Source organism: Alosa sapidissima, chromosome 7 (assembly GCF_018492685.1).
Source record: "Alosa sapidissima isolate fAloSap1 chromosome 7, fAloSap1.pri, whole genome shotgun sequence".
Taxonomy (NCBI): Eukaryota; Metazoa; Chordata; class Actinopteri; order Clupeiformes; family Clupeidae; genus Alosa; species Alosa sapidissima.
In genome coordinates, this window is record NC_055963.1 from 16,384,016 (window position 1) to 16,405,577 (window position 21,562).

At 42.0% G+C, this 21,562-nt stretch overlaps 1 protein-coding gene across 1 annotated transcript in view; it reads left to right on the forward strand.

Moving 5' to 3' along the window:
• The window catches only part of opn7d (opsin 7, group member d), a 51,338-nt gene extending 32,181 nt beyond the window's left edge, over positions 1–19,157 (forward strand). Inside the window, exons 2-6 of the mRNA XM_042098008.1 lie at positions 11,718–11,805; positions 12,101–12,263; positions 12,821–12,948; positions 17,379–17,713; positions 18,027–19,157. Coding sequence (XP_041953942.1) covers positions 11,718–11,805; positions 12,101–12,263; positions 12,821–12,948; positions 17,379–17,713; positions 18,027–18,542 — 1,230 coding nt within the window. The 3' untranslated portion in view covers positions 18,543–19,157. The remainder of the gene's footprint in view (positions 1–11,717; positions 11,806–12,100; positions 12,264–12,820; positions 12,949–17,378; positions 17,714–18,026) is intronic.
• Positions 19,158–21,562: the final 2,405 nt, after the last annotated feature.

Sequence of the window (21,562 nt, forward strand, 5' to 3'; positions counted from 1 at the left end):
CACGTGATCAAAAGAGTATTTATACTTATAAATTATTCCACTTCAACATTGCCATAAAAGTGGCTGTCATAAGACCAGCAATATCATTAATGCATTAAGTTTCTGACCATAAAGTAATTCTGTCTATGAAATAGGAGAGGTGATTATTCAGAAAGGAGCCGCACACATTTTGAACGCATGGTCAGGTCAGAAGGAGCAAGAGAGACAGACGCACAGGTGATTTGACAGCAAGGTCTTCTTTGGTTGATCTGGTTTGCTGACTCACTTATCTCCTGCTTCAGGGGGAGTATACGTAATACCAAGAGGTCGCGGAGAATGATAAGAGAAGAAAGATGTTTGACAGGATTCGCCATGATGTGGCTGTATTTGCAGACAAGGAACATCCAAACCCAGAAACAAACCCCCTTTCATACTCTTACATGCAAAATATTAGGCTTTGCTCTTTTGCATAACACACAAGGGCACGGATAATGAGCAGAAGCATCATGTGGCTTTAGGCAAATAGAGATACAAAAATATGTCAGGACTTTTACTGAACTGGACTCACCTAACCCTGTTTGTGACCAATTATTACGTACAGTACATCACTGTCCCGTATCATTCCCCTATGGCAACCTCATGATTCAAGAGATTTATTTGATGAGTGGAGGTGCAAAACACCAGAAAAGGAGGTGCTGGCAACCAGTAAAACACTTGCAAAAGGAGAGAAGTGCCGCACACTCCCGAGTTACACATATAAGTCTTTAATGTGACTAAAGTGACAACGTTTCGGCCTGTCGGCCTTCCTCAGGTCACGTGTCAACGTCTCAAGAGATTTATTTGTCACATACATAGTTATAACAGCACATAACTAGTGGTGAAATGTAAACATAGCCAAAAAATTATGTGTGCCTCTCATACACAATAGTTGTTGTCGTTGTTGTTCGTGAATGTTTGAGTGTTGATGTTTGGGCCTCTGGGAGTAGCCGAACTGGAAGAGCAGGACTAGCAATGAAGAGGTCAAAAGGTCAGGAAGGTCATTCATGACTGACTTGCTAAACCAGGGGTGGGCAAACCTTTTGGCTCAAGGGCCACATTGGGTTTTGAAAATTGGGCGGCAATGGTCAGTAGAAAAATGGTCAGTAGTGGGAACTACTGTTGCCTTCATGATTTCCTTTTAAAAGTTTCTTATGAGAAGGAGATATAAATTATCAACATTGACAAGCCAGCTGGAACCTGCGGCTCTCTCTCCCTCTCATGAGTGCAGACACGTTCCCAATTAAATGGATTGCATAATGTTCACGTTAGATCTGCTGCAAAGGAGATAACTAAGAGTTAACTTAGTTTAACATGATGCTATCTCTATTTAACATGATGTTTTGACATTGACATTGTAAACATTCTCTAAGCAGGAATGGATTACTGCATGGGCCTACCGGGCCCAGGCCCAGGGGGCCCTGAAGCCCAAGCTTTTGCATGGAATCATTGCCTCAATATCAACAAATCAGGATGTAGGCTATGAATCTGACTGAATTTAGTATTGGCCATCCCCAAAATGCTAGCCTGACGCATTCATACTCAATTCTAGTCAGAATATAAGTCTGATACTGCTCCATTGGGACGTAATTATGGGGCGTGTTTCAACCGATACAGGGGGGGAATGCCTCTGCACTCAAATGGATAGACCTAACCAATCAGAGCAACAAAATAGCTTACCGTGAGGTGTAGGAAGAAAACACACGAACCATCCTTCTTCTCCTATATCCCCTCCGTTTTTAAAAATAATTCTGTTGAACAGTGATATGCTACAAACATGTTAAACAGCTGGGAAAGGCTGTCGCAAATCCCTCGAACAGGTGGTCAATCAGAGATTTCAAACGAACGAGGGAACATGTCGCAAAGCAACAGCGCTGTTTCAGCGCTGTTTCCCCTTGATGAAAGTGAAACCACGAGTTTTCCCACATCTCAACTTTGGCCAAAGTTTTCAGAAATAATCGTTTTCAGTGATACAACCTCATTAAATAATATGAATTTTCAATATGGGGTCTTAAAAGCCATGTATCCTTCTAGCCACAGCATTTTTGTTTCAAATATAAGCCTAATCTAAGCGTGCTCAGATGACGTGATAGACCAGGCGCTGTTGCTCACCTGTCCATCATCGTAAAGCCTGATTTGATTGGTCCGCCTGATATAGGGCGAGCATACTTCCACCACAATGAAGCAATGCCAGACCGAACTTCCCGACCTCAGTTGTGGGCAGGACTAAGTTCGGAATGGCACCCAGGCTACCAAAATGCACCAGAATAAAGGAAATCACATCAAACAAATTAAAACATTTCTGGGGGAGGACCCCCAAACCCCCCCTCCCACATATGCAACAATTAGTGGGGGGCCCTTAATACATCTGGGTCCAGGGGCCCGAAAGTTCATAATCCGCCCATGTCTCTAAGGAGAGTGAAAAGCAGTTTGCAGTAAAGCTAACCAACGTCGTCTCTATCGCAGGAAAAAAATAGCGAGCAGCCTGATAACCAAATGAAATACTCGGCGGGCCGGAGGTTGCCCACCCCTGTGCTAAACTGTGAATGGGCAAGAAGGAGTAGCCTGGAGCGAACACAACAGCCTCTATTTCAGTGACAGACTGAAGAAAATGGATATCTGGACTGACCTGTCAGATGTGTTTACAAAGAGCAAAGAAGGGGACAAGCATACTGCATTCTACCTGATTAATAATAATATTAATTCGTTTATTTTATATAGCGCCTTTCTCAAACCCAAGGTCGCTTTACATAGTTGAAGGAAAACACAACAGACAGACAAACAATAACAATACAACAAAGACAATAAAAAAGATTAGTTCTATCTGATAGACCTTTTCCATTTGTAATAATGTAATGGAAATATGTAAATCACATCTCATCAATGTACAGGACATGTTGTAGATGATTTGATCTTATTCAGAAGGATTGTTTTTGGGTATTGAGAGAATTTGTCCAGATTCCTGTCTGGAAAAAAAAAACTTTGGGGGAGCAAGGGGGTTTGTCCTTTTTTTGGGCCTACCAATCAGTGAGCAGTAGGAAGTGGCTGAGGTGGTGACAAACAAGACACACTTTCATTTATAACACCAACCCCATGACAAGACACACTTTCTCTCGGAAAACACTTAACACCACGACAGCACACTACTGCTGCTGTCCAGGCATTCAGGAACCCTACTGCCATTTTGGCCCATTTGTCAGAAGTTGTGTCAGAAGAAAAAGTCATGGAACAAAAACAGAGAGGAAAGTTGTAGATGTATTTTTTAAGGTAAGGGGTATTACGAGTCACCACCCTACTGGGTGCTGTAAGTTTGATTTAATAACTGCAAGTTTGATTTAATAACTAATTGTCCTTAAAACTCTGTGCTGCAGTGACCTTAGTGTGTGTGTGTGTGTGTGTGTGTGTGTGTGTGTGTGTGTGTGTGAAGTGTGCTCAGAACATTTAGATCTGTAAAATAAAGTTGGAGGAATCTGAGCACAAGGCCTTTCCCTCTAAGGTATGGGGGTGACCGTAAAGTAAGAGTTGTTCCTGGATTAACATTCTAATGTTGTTCCTGGAACAACAACTCTAACCAATCACTGATGTGTGATGTCATCAATGTGAGCCTGCTCCACCCACTGCCATTTTTAAATTTCCCTCCAGAATCAAAAGGTCACCACATCTTTTATCTCAATACAGGTAAGTCCTTGCATAATTTTGTATAGAATAGTAGTGTTCATCTGTGCTAACGTTAGCTGCTAGACTAGGGACCAAACATTTGGTTGTGACAAGTTCTCATCGTTCTGTCTTCCACATTCATGAAAGGTTTGGTATGAATGTTGAGTCATGTCTCATGAAACAGTCATGAATGCTTTATGTGCAGTTTATGATAGCTGCTATGAATGTGTTATGAACTCACCCGTCAAGTACAGCAGGGCTCTGAAGTTTTGAAGTTTGCAAGGAGTGAGACTTTGTTTCTCAGGGGGGAGGGGGCGTGGCATTGGCACAGTGTCACGCCCCCTCCCCCCTGATTGAAGTACATGAAAATCCTACGTCTGCTTGAACTACTCGTGGCGCCACGCCCCCTCCCCCCCGATCAACAGACCCACCCTCCCCATAACCCATCGACCCAGCTTCATGAGAGAGCACAAATTCCATTATTTCAAACACACTGTTTTATTTATTCTAGAACCCTATAGTAAATAATAATAAATAATAATAACATAAATTATAATAATAATTTCACCCAAATGGGCCCTTTGAACAGCAGTGGCTCATTCTGCTCTAAACAAACAAAACAACCAAATGAGAAAAGGCACATTTAGCCCCAAAATGGTCTTTTGAACAGTGGTGGTTCTGTCCGTGTGTGTGTTTATGAGTGATGTTGTGTGTTGTAAGTGTTTGTGGCAGATTTTGATGCCTTGATGACTGATACTGGGGGCTCCCATTTAAAGCACGGTGGTTCAATGTCAGCCATTTTCACAGTCATGAGGCCATCCTTAAAAATATTCTTGTTAGCAGTAACAGCCAAAAAAAAAAAAAAAAATGGGTCAGTGGTTAGGTCAATTTTTTTTTTTTCAAGATTCAAAGTAAAAAAAAAAGTACAATTTTGGTCATGGTGATTACGTAGGTATGAATTTAAACAAATGTGCATATTGTGACGTAACTGACTGGGTCCTCAACCCGTGCCTTCAGGCGCATCACTGCAAACCTCAATCTGATGCAGGTTATGTAGACCAGCCTTTCTCAAACTTCTTTGACCTGAGGCCCAGTCATGGCAGACTTTGGGGTCATAGGGCTCATCTACACGTACCCAACCCCACTCCCTCCAAATCAAATTGGCATTATCATTATCACAATCATTATTATGCCTATATTGTTATACATGCACTTTCACTTAAATGGTTTGTGACATGCACATCAGAGGACTGCTTTACTAATGTAAGATATAATTAGTTTCATTGCTTTTGCATGGTTGCATGATGCTTGCATAAGAAAAGAAATACTTCTCAAAACAGCAACAATTATATGGGTGCTATTGTTTTGGGATGTTTCCCTCATGCAAGCATCATACATTGGTAGGAAATGGAGAAAAAAAATACATGTTTTTTAATGAAGTTTAATTTGAATGCCTGAAGGATTCAGGAAACACAATACCAGCTTTTTTGGCGAGCAGATAGGCGTAGATCACTGATCTGTTGATCTTTAACAGATAGAAATAAGGCTACAATAGCTTTTGGCCACGTTATATTCAAATTTGACTATACAATACTCAGTGCTATACAGTGTATTATACAGTCTCTGCTCTGTTTCTATGGAAGTTCCAAAAATTAACGTTGTTGTCAAGTGTCGTTAAACAATTAAATAGCATTCAGCATTTAATAACAGGTTGAAGCGGAGCTTTGATACCAAACGTTATCGATTAGTTTCGCTTTCTCTCGCGCAGGCGCCTGCATTGAATGAACGCGCATACCACCACTTTATTGTATGGCTCCAATGACATCAATAGCAGAAACGTTTGTTTTCTTTTTTTGTCGTTCCGCGGTATCTTGATCAACTGCGCAGCAAATTATCAGACGAAGCACCGGGCCTAATTTCACTCCACGACTCCGCGGACCAGCAGACTCCACGTTGCGGACCCACATCCAAACAAAACTATTTCCTGATTGGTTGAGAAATCCTATTTTCTGCTTGGCCGATAGGTTAGTAACTAAACAGCAGCTCTCTGAGCTGAATGAGCGCACAGACAGCAACGTTGTGTGACACGTTTGTAAAATATAGCCCTTAGAAATTTCTGTGCGGTAAAGTTAATAATGTGTGACGTGTGAGCGTGTGAAGTCATTGAAATGCGTGTGTCTTGAGAGGTCTGAGTAAAGTGTTACCATGTGAGCTTATCACAATTAAAGCAAAGCATATTTAGCCATTATTCTTACAAATAATGTTCTCTCAAGTAAAAACCATTTAAGTAAAGTGATTGTAAACCAGAGTATGTTAAGAAAGTTTGAAATGATGACTTAAGCACATTAAGCATTAATATTAGGCTACTTCAGTGCCGTTTACTGGAGGGAAAACTCCAATGTCATGTATAAGCTATACAATGGCTCGTTTAAAAGGTGAGACTTTAAGCTCTCGGTGGGTGCAAACTGTGTATTTCTACACGCCTCTGTTCCTGAGAAATCCCAAGCTAAACAGTTGCTAGTTTTCATCAACATATCTGTTTTTTTCTAGAAATGGAGATATAACGTCTTTCATGAAATATGAAGTGTTGCCTGTTACTTACTTGTGTAAACTTTCCGGGAAGTGATCAGCGAGACCTGGCGAGACTGCCACCTAGTGATAGACCCATAGACATAATATACATAGACACCGCATCGACCGCTGCTCCCTACTAGCGCTGACGAGATTTGGAGCCGCCATCTTGGACCGGTCATCCACTCCACTCAGTGTAATCTGTTTGGCCGGTGCAATGAGCTGTCAGCACACTTAATTAATCATATCTCACTGAATACCGAACAGATTTTCACGCGGTTTTTTTTGCTGCAAAGGTCATACATGTAGCTATGATACAGGCCACATTGTTCGAAAATACAAAATACAACCAATAGTACGGTAATGTTAAATCTTACTTGTGAAAAGTAAATCCCCCCGAGTATGGTCCGCCGATTTGAGCAGGAACATGCTGCACAGTGCTGTCATCTTGTGTTTTCTGCTGCAACGCAATGAGGAGTATGACAGGTCCAAGATGGCGGCCGCATTTCTTGTTTCCAGCAGCCAATGCGGCGTCTATGTATATTATGTCTATGGATAGACCCACGAAAATGGCCTGGTTTTGACCTGACGTGCATGCGTCACTGATTCGACACAAAGCGGCAACCGAGTTATGATAAAATGTCCAGATAAAATGTCCAGATGTGCCTTTTCATGAGTTTTCGATCGTCATATATTTCATTTCCATTAATCACAGAGTTCCCAAAATCACATATAAGGTGTGTTAGAGTGTCTAGTTTCGTAATTTAAAAAAAAAAGCTAAAAACATAATATTACGTTTTTGGCACTCAACGCATGGGAAGGAAAAACGTAATATTACGTTTTTGGCACTCAATGAGTTAATTTTTAACTAGGTGGCGCTATACATGAAATAAGTGGTAATGGGATGGGTTGACATGGCCCCTTAAGACCAACATACAAAAAAAAAGTGGTCCTCCTAGGCCCTACGGTTCTCGAGATATTCACAGAAAACTGTCTCCGGCCACCTACAGGCCAGTTGGTGTATAGTAACATAAATTAATTTATTGTGTGGCCCCCCATGAACGGAATTCCACGAAACTTGGCGTGCATTCAGAGGGTGTCATAATGATCCTACACTTCCAATTTCGTGCAGTTTTGACTATGTTAGGTCACAGATACCTGCGATTACAACACCTCATTTTTACTTTTTTGTGTTTAACTAGGTGGCGCTATACATGAAATTAGTGGTTATGGAATGGGTTGACATGGCCCTTTGAGATCAACATACAAAAAAAAAATGGTCCTCCTAAACCCTACGGTTCTCGATATATTGACAGAAAACAATGGTTCCATGCTATCCATGTGGGGTTACATGCCCACCAAGTTTCGTGTACCCCGGTCTTTCAGTGTCCGGGGAATACTTGACGGAAATTTGGCCATGCGAAAAAGAAAAGAAAAAAAAAATCTGACTAAACCTATATGACCGCCGCTTCGCTGCGCGGCGGTCATAATAATCTACACAGAATCAGACTCTGATTCTGTGTAGATTATTAGGCTACATTTGCAAATTATCACCAAAAGTCAGTATCAAGGCTTTAGTAGGCTATTTAAGCTACAACGAACTGCAGTATTGCCAGGATGACTACAGGACCCTTGCCTGGGAGGGAAGTATATCTCAATTTTGACTAAAAATAAGCTTCCCTTGTGTAGGAAAGCCTATTAAATTCATGCAGTGAGTATAGGCCTACTTATGCCTATGTGTTTGGATGTTGCTGGATAGTGGCTGCTACAACAATTGAGGGAGAGTGCTGGAGGAGGAGAAGGAGGAGGAGGAGGAAGAGGAGGAAGAGGAGAAGAGAGGGGAGAAAGAGCACAGGCTGGGCAGTCCAGTACCAGGCAGGAGAAGGAGGAGAGAGACAGGCAAGAAATGGATGAGGACATGATGGGGGCTAGACATAAAAGCCATTAATTCATATTGTGCGCACATTTAAATGTTTTTTATATATATATATTGGGAGTTGGGGGCCTGTGCCCCAGCAAAGCTCTAGGTCTAGAATCGCCCCTGCCAGCAACAACTAGAGTTTGCAGGGGCACATTCAAAACAAAAAGTTCGTATACAAAACAAACTTACACAACTTTGTAAAATGTGAATAAGAGAAGAATGCTATGATTTACAAATCATGTCAACCCTAAGGATTTGAGGATTTCATCATCTACAGTACATAATACCAAATCAAATTCAAATATTCAGATAATCCAGAGAAATCTTTAAAACAAGGGACAGGGCTGAACAAAAATATAGGATGGCCGTGGTCTTTTGGGCCTCAGATAGCACTGCATTAAGACCTTTTAGACCTATTAAGTCATTGTATGGACTCAGGAAAACTTCTGATAACCATTGTCTATGAGCACAGTTTAATGCTTCATTCACAAATGCTAGTGTAAACTACCATGCAAAGAACACATTTTATTTAGACATGAAACCAAAATACTATCATCTTATCTGAGCCTGAGCTCATTCAAAATAGACTGAGGTAAAGTGAACAAAGGTTCTGTAGTTAGACCAATCAAAATTTGCAATTATTTTTGGAAATCATGGGCTAAAGAAGAGAGGGAATATCCAACGTATCCAACTTGTTATAGTGCTCAGTTCAAAACCCAGCATCCATGACGGGGCGTGGAGGTGCCTACAGCACATCTGGCACAGCACAATCAATTCTGAATGATGTACACAGGTTTTAAGCAACATATACTGTCATCTAGACAATGTCTTTTCAGGGAAGACCTTGAATATTTCAGGAAAACAATGGTAAAATTAACTCTGCCCATATTTAAACAGTATTTCTTCATAGAGGAAGAGTCCAGATGCTAAAAGGGCATGTCTGCAGTCCAGACCTGTCAAGTTGAGTGCATCATGGAACGAAAAACATGATTAAGAAGACCCCAGACTGTTGAGCAGCTGAAATCCTATACTGGGCAGGCATGGGACCACATTTTATTCTCAAAACTCTAGCAACTGGTCTTCTCAGTTCTTAAACATTTACAGAATGTTGTTAAATGAAGAGGTGAGGTAAATATGCCTCTGTCTTAACTTTTTCGAGATGTGCTGCCATTACATTTAAAATGAACATATTTCTTCCAAAAAACAATAAAAGAAATTCTTATTCAACAGTTGATATGTTGTCTTTGAACTATTCTCAATGAAATATAGGGTTGACATGATTTCTAAATCATAGCATTCTTTTTTTATATATTTATTTTTTGTTGTATAACTACAAAAGTAGGCGTGCCTGGTTTAAAGACACCACATTCTTCCAACTATCTCAGTTTACTCAATTGTGGGCCAGAAAGCTGAAGGAAATGGCTGATACTGAATTTATAATGCCTGGATGAGGCTGAACCAAGCACAACTTTGACTTTCTTAACTTAGGTTGTAGTACCCTTAAATGTCTGCACACGGATTTTAAGCACACTTTTAAGCACGTAATTTATTGGTGCATAAAACAATCATATGTGAAGAGTCGGCATAAAACAGGTATGTGGACTTAAACTCTCATCTCAATGATGATGATGACAATTAGCAAGGGCTCTACACAGGCAAAGAGAAAAAAACAATTTTAACGTTAGGGCATGGAACTTGTCTTGATGTAAGGAGAAGCCGACATGGAATGAGATACGTGAGCCTATGTGCCGTAAGTATTAGCTAAAACTGTATTTTGTTTTTCATTTGTTTGTCTTACAAAATACCTAAAAGAACAGTGTGTCTTGTATTTTCCTCTGCATGGGATTCAATTCAATCTGTCCGAATAATTGAGTAGTGTAGAGGTGAATTTCAATTGGGATGACATTTCAGTCATGAGCATGTATGAGGGTGTCCGATTAGATACATAGATAGATAGATAGATAGATACTTTATTGATCCCCGAGGGGAAATTCAGGCAGATTAAAAGCAGTCCAGGGATTAATATTTGATTTAAAAAAGTCTCTTCTCAGCCATTTCATTTCTCTGTATCGTGGTGTTTCAGTTCATGTTGTTAGTTCAGAAGACTACAGTTTGAGCCCCGGGCAAAAACAAAAGTCAACTTAAGACTATGTTTTTCAAATATAATGACCTCTTTCTGTCTCTTCCCATTGAATCCCCCCCTTTTAAAGTTATCCTTTACAAACAAGTTTTATATGGCCTGAGACAAGCATAGTATTGTTTATCAGTGAGCTCTTTTGACATGTGGCTGACTCTTAGCCCTGTCAAGTGGTTTTGAGTGATGCACCCCCCCCCCCCCCCCCCCCCCGTCTTATGGTAACACTGAGGCTAAGTCTCTTTCACCTCTCTTTCTCTCTCAGTCTCTCACACTCCATCTCTTTCTCTCTCAGTCTCTCTCTAGTGCAGGGCAGGCAATATGCTGTTCTGCCACCAGCATAAAAAAGTCCTTAGTCATATACCTGCCAGGACTGGGAGAGAGCAACAGTTCTCGCTTCAATCTTACTTAAGAACAAATATTCAAACACAAACACACACACACACGCTGTCTGAGAAAGAGAGAGAGAGAGAGACATAAGCAAAAACATCCAAAATGCACACATGCACACTGATGTATTTATCATTTTGTTCTGTTTTGTTGTTGTTTGTCTTCTTTGTTTGGTTGTTTTTCCCCCACATAATTCACATCATTGAAGACTAATGAATAGAAAACACCCTTCACTGTGTATTGCAAGCATTGCACCCCAATTCTCTCTGTTTTTTACTCTCTCTGTCTCTTTTGCTTTTTCCACTCCTCTTTTCTCTCTATTTCTGTTCTCTCTAATCTGTTCCATGGCTGCATTTACTTCACATCTATGCCATAATCCGCAGGGATTGCCATTATCTCAGGGTGCTGTGTTGGATGCCTGGGACGTTTCCGTCTCTCTCTCTCTTTCTCTCTCTCTCGCTTTCTCTGACTCTCTTTCTCTCTGATGTCATCAGGAACAATGTGTCCTCAGATTACACAGAATTTTGGATTGGACACGGCTATGATGTGGCCTAGATCTGGCACAGATCTGCCCCAGACCTCAGTCAGATGGGTCCCCTGAGTCAACATCTATCTGGCTCAAGATCAAAAACCTCTCCTCTTATCTCTAGCAGTGCACTTCTTACTGTATAAAGGCGTTACGTCGTTTTGAGTCTGTTGTTTGTCAGCAAAAATGGATTTGACGCGCAGAAGGTGAACAGGGTGTTTACTGAAGTGGTTTTGCCTCCGGAAAGTTGGAACACCAATATATTTGAATACATTTTGGTGTTAGGAGACCCATGTTATCTTGCTCTCATTGCCAACTTTGATTTATACATTTTAGCATCCGACTGAATAAAACTGACAAAGTTAATGTGATCAATTGCAATCACACAGGCAGAATAGACAGAATAGAAGTGATTTAAATTGAGTTGATGAATTTTAATCAGTCAATGGTTTGCTGATGCATTTCTCTCTCTCTCTCTCTCTCTGTCTGTGTCTCTCCTACAGATGGGAAATGCTTCCGAAGTAGCCCTGTTTTTTTCCAGAATCTCGAAGGAGCATGACTACTTTATGGGCACCGTGTATGCCGTGTTTTGTAAGTTCACTAGCCAACTCATCCGAGATGCGACCAGTCTGCAAATGCCCCAGTCTCAGCCTTGTCATCCTGTTACATAAGGCACAAAGGGGTTACATTTTTATGAAATGAATTTGAGTCACTTCAGCCTGAAAACTTTAGATCAATGTCGGGTGTAGCTTGGGGGTGGGCATGGAAATCTTGTTTTGGGCTAAATGGTTGAATGGGCTAACAGAGCACACTTTGGGGAGTCAGTTGATATGATGAAATAACTGACATAACCAAAGGCGTAACTGAGCAATCCTTTTTTACACAGGTGTACTGTCGCTGCTTGGAAATGGTGTCTTGCTCCTCGTAGCCTATCGGAAAAGGTCATCGCTGAAGCCGGCCGAGTTCTTCATCATCAACCTGTCAGTCAGTGACCTTGGAATGACCTTGAGCCTCTTTCCTCTCGCCATCCCCTCCTCTTTTTCTCACAGGTATATGTATGGGTGTGTATGTGTGTGTGTGTGTGTGTGTGTGTGTGTATGAGTGTGTCTGTGTATTTGTTTCTTCTACTTTTTCAATTCTGTACTGATATCACCCTTAAAAGTAGGCCATTTGCCAACAGCATTAAAACATTATGACATCAACTCAGCCACAGTCGGTTGTGCTGTGCTATCTAAAGCAATGTTTACAAATATCCTCTCACCATCATACAGGCACACACGGAAATATTATGAATATATATAAACTTTTTATTCAAATTATTATCAGAAAATTGTACGGCAAATAGTTTTTTTCCCCTGATATATTATGGTATGTTAAATATTTCAGAATTTCCAGGATGGATCTGTCCATAGTGGCACCAGCTGTTGTCTGGATTAGGCTAATATGTTTATGTTATTACCAATGTATTGCAATAAAATCAATTATATTATATTATCATAAAATTATATTATATTAAAACTCCAATCTAACCAACAGTATGTGTTGAGAATCTTGACGATGACGATGCCTTGTCCTGCCCTTGTCTCTGCTGCTGTCTCCTGTCCAGGTGGCTGTTTGGAGATGTGGTCTGCCAAGGCTACGCCTTCTGTGGGGTTTTCTTCGGCCTCTGCAGCTTGACCAACCTCACAGCCCTCTCGTCTGTCTGCTGCCTCAAAGTCTGCTTCCCACACTATGGTAAGCCCTTGCTATCATTAGCTGTGTACATTCTGCCTCAGAGTTTGCTTCCAACACTATAGTAAGCCCTCACTACCATTAACCATGTACGTCAATGTCCTTACAGGCAAGTCCCCCCACTCAGCGGCCACCTTTGAAACACACTTTGGGCACTTATTGGGCAACTATTTTCTTATTCAAATGAATGGGGAGGCATACAGGAAGGGTTGGGATATGTAGACGACTGCCAGATTGCAGTTACAAACGAACCCCATGCATTTCTATGGGTGATTCTTTGAGTCTTCTCATTAGAAAGTCTCTCTGTTTTGAAATCTGCATGGGAGGAAGATTTGGGCATTGACTTGACAGAGGAACAGTGGGTGGGGGCACAGGAGGGAGTGCATTCAGCATCCATTTGCACCAGACATGGGCTCATACAGTTCAAGGTGTTGCATCGCTTGCATCTTTCTAAGGTCAAGCTTGCTAAAATGTATCCTAACATTGATCCTCTATGTGACCGTTGTGGGGCATTTCCCGCCTCGTTGGGTCACATGTTCTGGTTGTGTCCAGAGTTATCTGATTATTGGAATTCCATATTTAAAACCTTGTCTGATGTTTTTGGCTACAGAGTGGAACCTGATCCAGTGTTAGCTCTATTTGGGATACTGAGTGAGGACAGTCCTTTAAAAGGACCTGCCTCCACGGCAATAAGATTTATAGTTCTCTTAGCACGCAGATTAATTCTGCTGAACTGGAAACAGACACGGCCTCCCACTCATACTGCATTGATAAATGATATTATGCAACATCTCAGACTGGAAAAACTGAAATATACTCTTAGAGGTTCGATTGGGAAATTTTATAAGACTTGGCAACCCTTCATGGATTACATAGAGTCCAGGCATTCCTCTTAACATTTGCTACCCTTAATAGGTTATACTTTTTTAATTTTTTTAAATTGATTATGATATGTAGCGGCTCCCTGTTGATATTAATGTTGATTACTGTTTACTGTTTTGTGTGTCTTTATGATTTTGTTGGATGGGTGTAAATGTGCATTGTCAGTATGCTTTAATGTATGTGTGTATAGATATGTACATGTGTGCAGACATTTGTGACGGCATGCACTCAGACCACACTGTTTGTTTGTTAACTTGGAAAATCAATAAACAGAAGTACAAAAAAAAGAGTCTCTCTGTACATGCTCTGAGCAGTAAGAGAGACAATTACTGTACTTTGTCTTAGTAGACACTAGAAGAGTCAATGCCATTTATGGAAAGTAATTTGAGAAGGGTAAGACAAGGCATTTGGCACAGTTCATGAAAAGAGGTAGGGTAATTCAGTGTGCTTCCCATAAATAAAAGCAAAAAAGAACAGATAAAGATATAATTAAAAGAAAGTAAAGTACATAACAAACAAACAGTGTTATTCTATTAAACATGATGGGTGCAAGTTTGGCAGTGTGTTATGTGGCCAGAGCGAGTCAGACGCACAAAGTGGGCAGAGTCAGGCCTAGGGTTAATTAATAAAAGATTTGGTTAAAGCCGACCAATAGCAGTGTTGAGCAATACCTTTAAATGGAATGCGTCAGACAATATAACAGTAGCATTTACAATCTCTATATTTTTGCGTTATATGATCTGAATACTTTTTCAAAGAATAATATGTAGCATATTCTGCTCTGCCAAGCAATTCAATTCACGAAAATATGGTTGTAGCATTTCAGACCTGTTTAAAATACCGTATCACGTCTGACCAGGCTGTTATTTTGTTAATCCATAGCAATATGAGTTTGAGCAAAACATATGTGATATTACATTGAATTACATGAGTTGCGCTGGCAATCATTTGCTCATTAGCCTACTAGTCCTACCTGCAAAATGGTGTAGCCTATCTTATATTGGAAACAGAGGGTGGGAATATAGACTACTAATAGAGTGGGAGCACCAGTAAGCAGTAGCCTACAAGACCTTCTATTATTCTAATATTCTCCTGAACTTGAACTGTTAGTTTGGTTAGATAGGCCTATTTAATTAACAATCGTCACACATGAAGTTGAGATTAGTGATTAGTTTTAATAATGACATGAAACCTCTCTGAGCAAATATCAATTCAACACATTACTTTAATGATAAAATTACATAATACTGTTTTGGACACCCTGCCATGACGTGTTACTGTAATGATAGGCTTTTTCACATAGGACAGTAGAATGTCCCATTCTTACGATAAAGAGATGCAATTATTTGCTGATAGACAGATCAGAATTGAAATGTGATTGGTTTATTTAAATTCACTTTGACAGAGGTCTCACCTATTTCACAGCCCCCGCCTTGACGTAACCTTCCTGTTTTCGCTAATGCTCTGCCACAAAACTTGCCCCAACTGTATAATAGAATGAAAACATAATGGACGTAGTCCAGACTGTCTATCTCTTTACCACTGCTCAAATGTATCTAAGTGAAAATACTAACGACTATGCTGTTCTTGTGGGGTAGCACATAGACCATCATAGAGCAAAAGTCCACAACAGAACCAGTAATGGCCTAACATAGAGTCATTTTAAAGCAAGAGAGATTCTGTTTCCTCACTAATGCCAACAAAACAGAGCTTCAAAGAAATCTGTCCAATAGAATAGAATAGAAGCCTAGAAATGAAGGCAGACAGAAGAGGACTCTAAAATAGAACCTAAAAATAGAACCATTGCAAGAGTTCAACTGTGAGCGTGAAACGTCAGTTGCAGTCCAGAGGGTTGTCTATGAGGAATGATGACATCTCATTTCAGAATCTTATTACCTGACTAAAGTCTTCACAACTAGCCATTCAAGTTCCTGATGGAGCCCGCTAGAGCCGTTCTAACAGAAAGGCTAAAAAAAAAAAAACTTATCCTGATTAAAGGGCCAGACAAAGGCCTGCCAATGGGGCTTTTCCATGAGTCCAACACGTCACTAAGAGTAGTTGATGTGTATTATCATTACAATGGGCAGCTGATGTAAATACATGTTGTTATACATAATAACAATCACCCACATAACAACAGTAAACCTCCATACAAATGTCAGTTCCTCTAAGGTCATTTCTTTACTTCAAGCCAGATCTCTACTGGCTTGTGAGCAACCATCTGACCCTGTCTGGTCTAATATGATGCCCTCTTCCTTAACCTCCTCCGCCTTGTCTGTGCCTCCATACCTGGTTGTATATCGGCTCTCCCATGCTTTTGTGGATCATTGTGCCTGGCCCTCTGGGTCCCAGGTTAGTGACAAGACCTGGGCTATTAGTCATTTTGTTCTGTTTACACATTTGGAATCTGTCAGCTTCCATTTTTGTCAAGGGCCCGGAAGTAAAAAAGAAGCTTTCAGGGCTCCTGTGAAATGCATAAGCAGTGGGTAAGAAACAAGAGAGAGAGAGAGAGAGAGAGAGAGAGAGAGAGAGCAAAGAGGGAGAATATGCCGTCGATGGAAGGGAGCGGAAGTGGGGCATGATGGGAAGGAAGGATAAATAATTATGGTGCAGCATCCCGCATCGTCTCGTCATGCCCATAGCCAGGGAGAGCAGAGTGCTGTTGGCTCACAGCAGGGTCCCTGGCTGAGCTGAGGGCCGCTTCCCAGCTAATTTGAAGTGCAAGAAAACAAATTAGTAAAGTGCATACATTTGCAAGTGCTGGGAAGAGAGAGAGATGAAAAGAATGTCTGACACAAAACTTGAGGAGAGACTGAATGTTGGAGCTAGGAGCAAAAGCTTTTCCTCACGTACTGTTCTGTACGTGTAGTGAAAATGAGAGAGCGTTTCAGCAAATATTATCAGACTATCAGAGTGTAAAAATGCCTCTGTTTTTACTCATGATAGGTTTATTGGAACATTCCTTTGTCTTTCTGTGTTTTTCTCACCATCTGGTTTTCTAATTTACTCAAGCCTCCCCACTATAATAAGGGAAGTCTGACACATCGCTTACTTTGGCTGCGTTGGCAGGGCACACTCACAGGAGTGATAAAATAATCACTACCATAATCACATTTGGTGTCAGTTACAAAAGTGCTTATTTGCGTAGCCTCATCTTCACCTCATTATTTTATTCTTTTTTTTAGGGATTTTGTCCTTTATGCAGATAGGATAAATGACGTGAGTGGGAGAGAGAGATGGGGGTGGGATTAGGAAATGACTGCGGTGGTATTGTAGTAGACAAGGAGCTGGGTTTGCATGCTGAAGCCTGAATAGTCATGGGTTCAATTCCCGGCTGCTACCATTGTGCCCTTGAGCAAGGCACTTAACCCTGAGTTGGTCCTGGTAATCTGGCCCTGCAATTAACTGACAATGAACTGCCCTGGATAAAAGATAAAGACTGCAGGTCGAAATCATACTGGTAGGCACTTAGAAGTTGTGAGGATGTTTCATCTTCCACTTACTTATGCCACAGACTCTTGACCCTCTTCTTCTTCTTTGTTTCTCCTCAGGGAACAAGTTCTCCTCTGCCCACGCACTCCTCCTGGTGGCCGGGGTGTGGGGTTACGCCTCCATCTTCGCCATCGGCCCCTTGGCCAGGTGGGGCCAGTACAGCCCCGAGCCGTATGGCACAGCCTGCTGCATCGACTGGTATGCACCAGCCGACGACATGCTGGCCATGTCGTACATCATCTGCCTCTTCCTCTTCTGCTACGTGGTGCCCTGCACCATCATCTTCCTTTCCTACACCTTCATCTTGCTGACGGTGCGTGGCTCACGGCAGGCCGTGCAGCAGCATGTCTCGCCCCAGACCAAGACCACCAACGCTCACACTCTCATCGTCAAGGTGAGGGGTAAAAGGTCACAACAACGTCACTGGAGCGATTAAAAGTGATTGCTTGCTTGTAACAATAGAGGGATTCCTGAGGCTTCCAAATAGAACGGTCTGATTTTGTCTTTGTATGGGGAAATTAGGATAAGGATGTCCCTACTCATTAAATGTCTTGTCCAATCAGATCAATAAATCATTCAACAATCAATAAATAAATCAATAAATCATTCATTCAGACCTAATGTCTACTAACAATGTTTTGGTTCCTAGTCTGTGTTGTAGCCTGTACCCTCACCTGTGTGTATGTGTTTGTATGTCTCTTCCACAGCTGTCTGTGGCAGTGTGCATCGGCTTCTTGACCGCCTGGTCCCCGTACGCCATCGTTGCTATGTGGGCGGCTTTCGTGGACCGCACCATCATCCCACCCTTCGCCTTCGCTCTGGCGGCCATCTTTGCCAAGTCCTCCACCATTTACAATCCCGTGGTCTACCTGCTGTTCAAGCCCAACTTCCGCAAGTCGCTGTGTCGTGACACGGCGCAGTTCCGCCACAAAATCTGCTCCAGCACGGGCAAGGGCAGCCCCAACGCAGGCCTCAAGGACCCATCCAAGCCCGCCTCCTCGCAGCGCAGCCACAAGGACATCACCAACTCCACGCGGCTGTCAAACGGGCTGCCCGAGAGCCATGGTGCGTGTCTGCACTGCGCGGAGGTGGGCGGTGGCAGTGGGGGCACACGCTGTCATCTGACCACTCCTCAGCGGACAGCGCGCATGCTCACGGACTCTGGCCACAGCGAGGTCATGGTCTGTCAACTTCCTGACAAATTGCAAGACAACTTCCTCTAGGGGTACCTGCTCCGCTGAGGCTTTGCTCATGTGGTACTATGGAGGGCCATGGGCGAGCAGGAGACACAGAGGATGGATGGATGAGCGATGCCAAAAAATAGATCAACTAATGTTTTTTTTTTTTTTTTTTTTAAAAAGCCTTCCTTCCGATGTGGCAAAGCTGGGCATCCAAGATCCAAGGGGGATCATCTACCTGAAGAACTGCGGTCATGGAAATCTAAGTCACTCCTGCATTTTTATTGATGCACCTTGTTCAGCTAATCGGGCTCTTCAGGGACATGTCGGCATTAGAGTCAGGTGTGCCAAAGTCAAACTACAGAGATACGTGTTTGGGGGGGGGGGGGCAAATCCTCGAGAGCAGGCGTGATCTGAGGAGAGCGTGTGTGGAGCCAAAGAGAGAGAGAGATTATGCAGAGAAGAGCTTTAATACAGGACTGAGTGCATCAAAGAAGGGCATGTAGAGAAAGAAAGAGAGAGAGAAGGAACAAGGGAATGAAGGAGAAAGAGGGGGATTGATGGGTGAGACAGAGAGGTAAGGGAGCCAGATTGAGAAAGACGCCTGGCATAATAAAACATGGAGACGAGACAGTCAAGGAGAGAGAGGTGAGAGAAGAGGGGAACAGAGATATGATGTTGGGAATAAAAGAGAGAGAGGACACAGCACATCAAATGGAGAGATAAACAGGGAGAGAAAGAGAGAAAGAGTAAGAGAGGGAGGTGGGGCAGGGTGAATGGAAGGAGACAGGGAAATAAAGTCAGTACAGGAGAACAGAGAGAAGAGAGACATAGAGAGAGAGGGAGGGATGGGTGGGGGGAGAGAGCCAATTATCATGAAAAACAAGCAGACTCCATCCTACAGAGTCCAAGAGAGTGTGGAGGGGAGGGGGGCAAATCTGCTCTGTCCGATTAAAAAACAGAACAGAGGAGAAAAAAGTCTAAAAATAACAGTATTTATCCAATGGCCTTTGCCCAAGCCTCCAAAATCTGTCTTTGTGTCCGGGCGAAAGAGGGAGTCAGTTAACTAAGCCAGCCTCGGCAGACCTCACTGTCCTCCTCGTCAGTGTCAATGTTGGTGTCCTTCTCCTCATCCCTTGTCCCACAGACAGCCACCCCTATGACCTTGAGACCGCCCAGCAGCAAGCAGCGTCCAGTAAAATAGAGCTGGGAACATAATCAAAATGAGCTCAATTCAAGTCTTCACTGTGGCTGCAAATGAAAGCGAGATGGGATGGGTGATGTTGGATTGCTTCCTCTTATCACGATTCACACACAACTTGGACTTCTGGCAGCTCGACTAATTATTTTGTCTGTTGGATTAAGAGGGGGGTGGTGTTAATGAAGTGACGGCTGCTCTTGCAAGACTCAGCATAGGAAATTTGACCAAAGCACTGTATATGCAAATTACAGATTCCATTACTGTACATATTTGCAGGATATGGATACAGTCGACAGAGCCCATGCTTAAATCAGTCCATCAAACTATACATTATTTCCACAGTATGTGTTGAAACTCACCAGTTATAGAGGCTACTAATGGTTGTATTTCTTAATTAATGTGCAATTAATGTCTTCCCCTAGTCATGATTAGTTTTGACAACCAACAGCATCCAAACTGTATCGACTGTCTCTGACTTACTTGTGGAGGTTCTAGAAGTTCTAGAAGAAATTCCAGCCCTATATATTATGCAACACCACCAGCTCGCCACGTTCTTTTGGGAGAGACTAAACACAGGTTGCCATGGCACCAGCAGAAAAGAACATAGGGAGTGGATGGGCTGTGGCAGCTAAAAGGTGAACATTGTCCTGCCACATTAAACTCATTGAATAAGCCACTTCATCTCCAGGAAAATAAATATTCACATTTTACTTTATGGTGCTATGTGGCATTTTGTTTTAGGTTAAAACATCAAAAACCAGCAACATAATGCAAAGGAACACCTGTTTTGAACTAATGTCAAAAATGCCAAAGCTCTGTGTTGTCCAGGCAGATACCCCTAAAGTTATCATCTGTTAGCACCGGGCCAGCTCTCTTGTAGTACAGTACCACGTTCTATCATGTGAGGCCACTGCATCAAATACAATGCAAGTGAATTCTAAAGTGCCGTGTGGCTGCGCTTAGGACAACTCAAAACCTAGAGAATTCCACAAAGCTCCTTTAACATGTGTACCCAGTGGTTAAAGTGGAATTTGGCAGGTGGGGGAACCCTAAAATCCAGTGTCGATGCAACGGGAAAAAATGACTCACCGTTGGACAACATAGTGAGTATCGTGGTGTAGCAATACATTTTGGACAAGAATTGCTAGCTTCTTGGTCCCCTCTGTACATACAAAAAATTAACTCACCATTTCTTTTAACAATATCATTGCGCTATATCATGGTATGAAAGAATATATTTATTATTAATTTATCTGAGGTGGCGGAACTGCGTTAGCAACACACACACACACACACTTTAACCCCTGTGTGTACCCTGATGGTAGCTGTCGCCACAAATTGTCTTTTGATGTAGCAGATTTGGACCAGATGAGGGTCAACGATAATAATAAACAAATCTGACAATCATGTGGAGGGGGTCTTTACAGACTAGTATGTTCACTAACAAAGACTGACTGGACATATCATTCTAAAAGACCAGACCTGGGCATCTTCATCTGTCATCTAGCTGCCCCTGGTTCCTTTGCTTATTTACTTGTGCTACTGTGAGGCATGGCCAAAATGCTCAACCCCTTGCTTGCTCCGTGCTACTGTCTGGTCCCCTGCCCGACCACATTGTGATGTGTAGTTTGTACATTATGCACATATGAAGAGTTTGATATGAAAGACTTTTATCATATATTGTAATTATTGTCGTCAGTGATCTGATTGTGCTTTGAAAAAATAATGCACTGTGAGAAAATGTTTACACATTCTACAGTAGTTGGTCCTGATTTGTAAATAAATGTTGAACAACAAAAACAAAATATGTGATCTTCACTATTTCAAAATATGTGTTATGTTCCTTTGGGAGACAGAACAGCTT